Here is a 2,547-nt window from a genome sequence, read left to right on the forward strand (position 1 = left end):
GCCTCGGCTTCCCAAAGTGCTGGGATTACAGGCGTGAGCCACTGCACCCGGCCGAGGCAGGGAACTACTGATTGTATCCACCAGAGATTAATAGATTAGGTGCTGAAATTTGAGGACTATTGATCTTGCCCCAAATCCCAAAGAGAAAACCTCCCTGCCACCCAAGCCAAATGCATTCCTGTTGCGAATCCCCCGCTCTCAACTTGGTTCAGCCTCCACCATGAACTGGATCCATTCCTTCCTGGTCAACTGCATCACACGGTTATCTTTCACATGCCAGGAATCAGGCTCTTTAGCAAACACTGCACAGCAGAAGCGCTCCACTCTGAGTGCAAAGACATATCCACAAAGACTTCCTTTATCATATACTTCAAGGAATTTGCATGAATAATTTATGTTTTTCTTCTCCATACAGAAGTGATGCACAGGCATCTTCTTAATGGACTTTTCAATTTCTCTTTCTAACTTATCGAGGTCACTCATCTCTGCTTTAAAGCCAATTATTTCTTTATCTTCATTTAAACCAATGAACAAATATCCTCCATCAGTATTTGCAAATGCAGAAACATACTGAGGGAGAATCTCTTTAATTCGTTGTAACAACTTTTCTGTCGAGAAGTTTTTAATTTCAACATGTGTGGATTCAGTAAAGGTCAATTTTTCTTCCCGATGAAGTTCTGTTCTGTCAAAGAAGCCCCCAGCCAAGGCCTTCATGTTACTTTCTTCTTGTATATCAACAGGGGGCCTCCATGCCGGCAATTCCAGTCTTAAGTACACTCTTCCTCTAGTCTTTTTCATGTCTTTGAGGAACTGCAGTGCAGCAGCAGCATTCATGACTTTTGCAGACGTTATATCTCTTTTGTACAAATTGGAGCTCAAGGTGGTAATCCGCAGACCAGAGGTGTTCAAGCTCCATGACTTCACAAAAATCAGAAAGTAATTACCATTCTGCATGAAGTCTAAGTACTCAGGAACAAATAACAGCATGTTACTAAAAGAATGTTCCAAATCTAGTCCTATTCCTTCTTTTGTATAACTATAGTCTTCATTCTCAATTTCAGCCTTGATCACTCCCCCTCCAGAATTCAGCAGGGCACACACAGCTCGTGAGACACTTTCATTCTGCTTTTTTCTCAGTTTACTGTCCTTCATTTTCTTCCTGTTGTTCTCTCCAAGAGTGACTCTTCCCACATCTAGAACCAATTCGGCATAATTCGTTTCCAAATCAATACTGACGTTCATTTTCCCAGCAGCTATGCAGTGTCCAAGCAGAAATTCTTTTCTGTAAAATAGACAGAGCCATTAGAATAGGACCTGAACTAGAAAGATAGCAAATTCTGTATTATGAGGCAAATGCAAAAAAAAATCGTGTGCAGTATATATTCCACTAGACTGGTAAGTATATGGGTATGAAGAAACTGAAAACTGACAAATTTTGAGCTAAGACTATAATAATTTGTACTCCTACTGAATTTTCAAATTTGTTACTATAGTTTTATATAATGTATTCTAATTATGTAATCTCTTTATCTGCCCTTTTTCTCCTTTCTAGTCCCTGATATTGTACAACCTGTTTTCTCTCTCCTTTTCTTAAACAACACCTGGAGTGAGTCTATGTTTTTATCTTCTCAGTGAACCAGGCTTTAGTTATACATATTATTTCTACTTTTCTTTTTATTTTAATAATTTCAGCTTTTACCTTAATTATCTCCACTTATGGTGATAAATCTTTTGGAAGATTTCCAGTTAAGGTCTAACGACATCCAGCAATATGTCATGTTAATTATTTTTCCTTCTTGTAAGAACGAATTAGATTTACAAATTTTGGCCATTGATCTTAAGCAAAGTGGGCTAAGTCATTGTGCCTTTTTAAAATCTAATATTTGCATATTTTCAATAAGGAAAATTCTTATATACAAAACACCTGTGCTATGGTTTGAATGTTTGTGTTCCCCCAAAATTCATATGTTGAAATTCTAACTCCCAAGGTGATGAGGTTTTTGGGAGGTGATCAAGTTATGAGGGTGAAGCCCTCATGAATGAGATTAGTGCTCTCCTAAAAAGGACCCCAGAACACTAACTCATCCCTTCCACTATGTGAGAACACAGCAAGAAAGTAGGCAGTCTGCGACAGGAAAAGGGCCCTCACCAGAACCCAGCAGTGCTGGCATCTTAATCTTGAACTTCTCAGCCTCTAGAACTGTGAGTCATAAATTTCTGTTGCTTGTAAGCCACCCAGTTTGTGGTATTTTGTTATGGCAGCCTAAACAAATTAAGACAGTGTGTTTTAGTCTGTGTATCCCTAATCCATTAGCTCTGTTCCCTTAAAATCTATTGGGATCACTGCTTTGCTCTAAATGGAAAGTTTTAGGTTAAGAAGTGTAACTTAAGTTCAAATTTTTTTAAGTGTAACTTAAGTGTAATTTTTAGGTTAAGAATTTTTTTGGTTTTTGTTTGTTTGTTTGTTTGTTTTGAGATGGAGTCTGGCTGTGTTGCCCAGGCTGGAGTGCAGTGGCATGATCTCAGCTCACTGCAAGCTCTGCCTCC

At 38.6% G+C, this 2,547-nt stretch overlaps 1 protein-coding gene across 2 annotated transcripts in view; it reads right to left on the minus strand.

Annotated features, from left to right (window-relative positions):
• The window catches only part of SLFN12 (schlafen family member 12), a 26,629-nt gene that overhangs the window by 16,256 nt on the left and 7,826 nt on the right, over positions 1 to 2,547 (minus strand). For both annotated transcript variants that reach the window (XM_011951839.1, XM_011951838.1), the window contains exon 2: positions 204 to 1,282. In XM_011951839.1, coding sequence (XP_011807229.1) covers positions 204 to 1,242 — 1,039 coding nt within the window. In that variant the 5' untranslated portion in view covers positions 1,243 to 1,282. The remainder of the gene's footprint in view (positions 1 to 203; positions 1,283 to 2,547) is intronic.

The sequence above is a fragment of the Colobus angolensis genome, unplaced genomic scaffold, assembly GCF_000951035.1.
Source record: "Colobus angolensis palliatus isolate OR3802 unplaced genomic scaffold, Cang.pa_1.0 Scaffold329, whole genome shotgun sequence".
Classification (NCBI taxonomy): Eukaryota; Metazoa; Chordata; class Mammalia; order Primates; family Cercopithecidae; genus Colobus; species Colobus angolensis.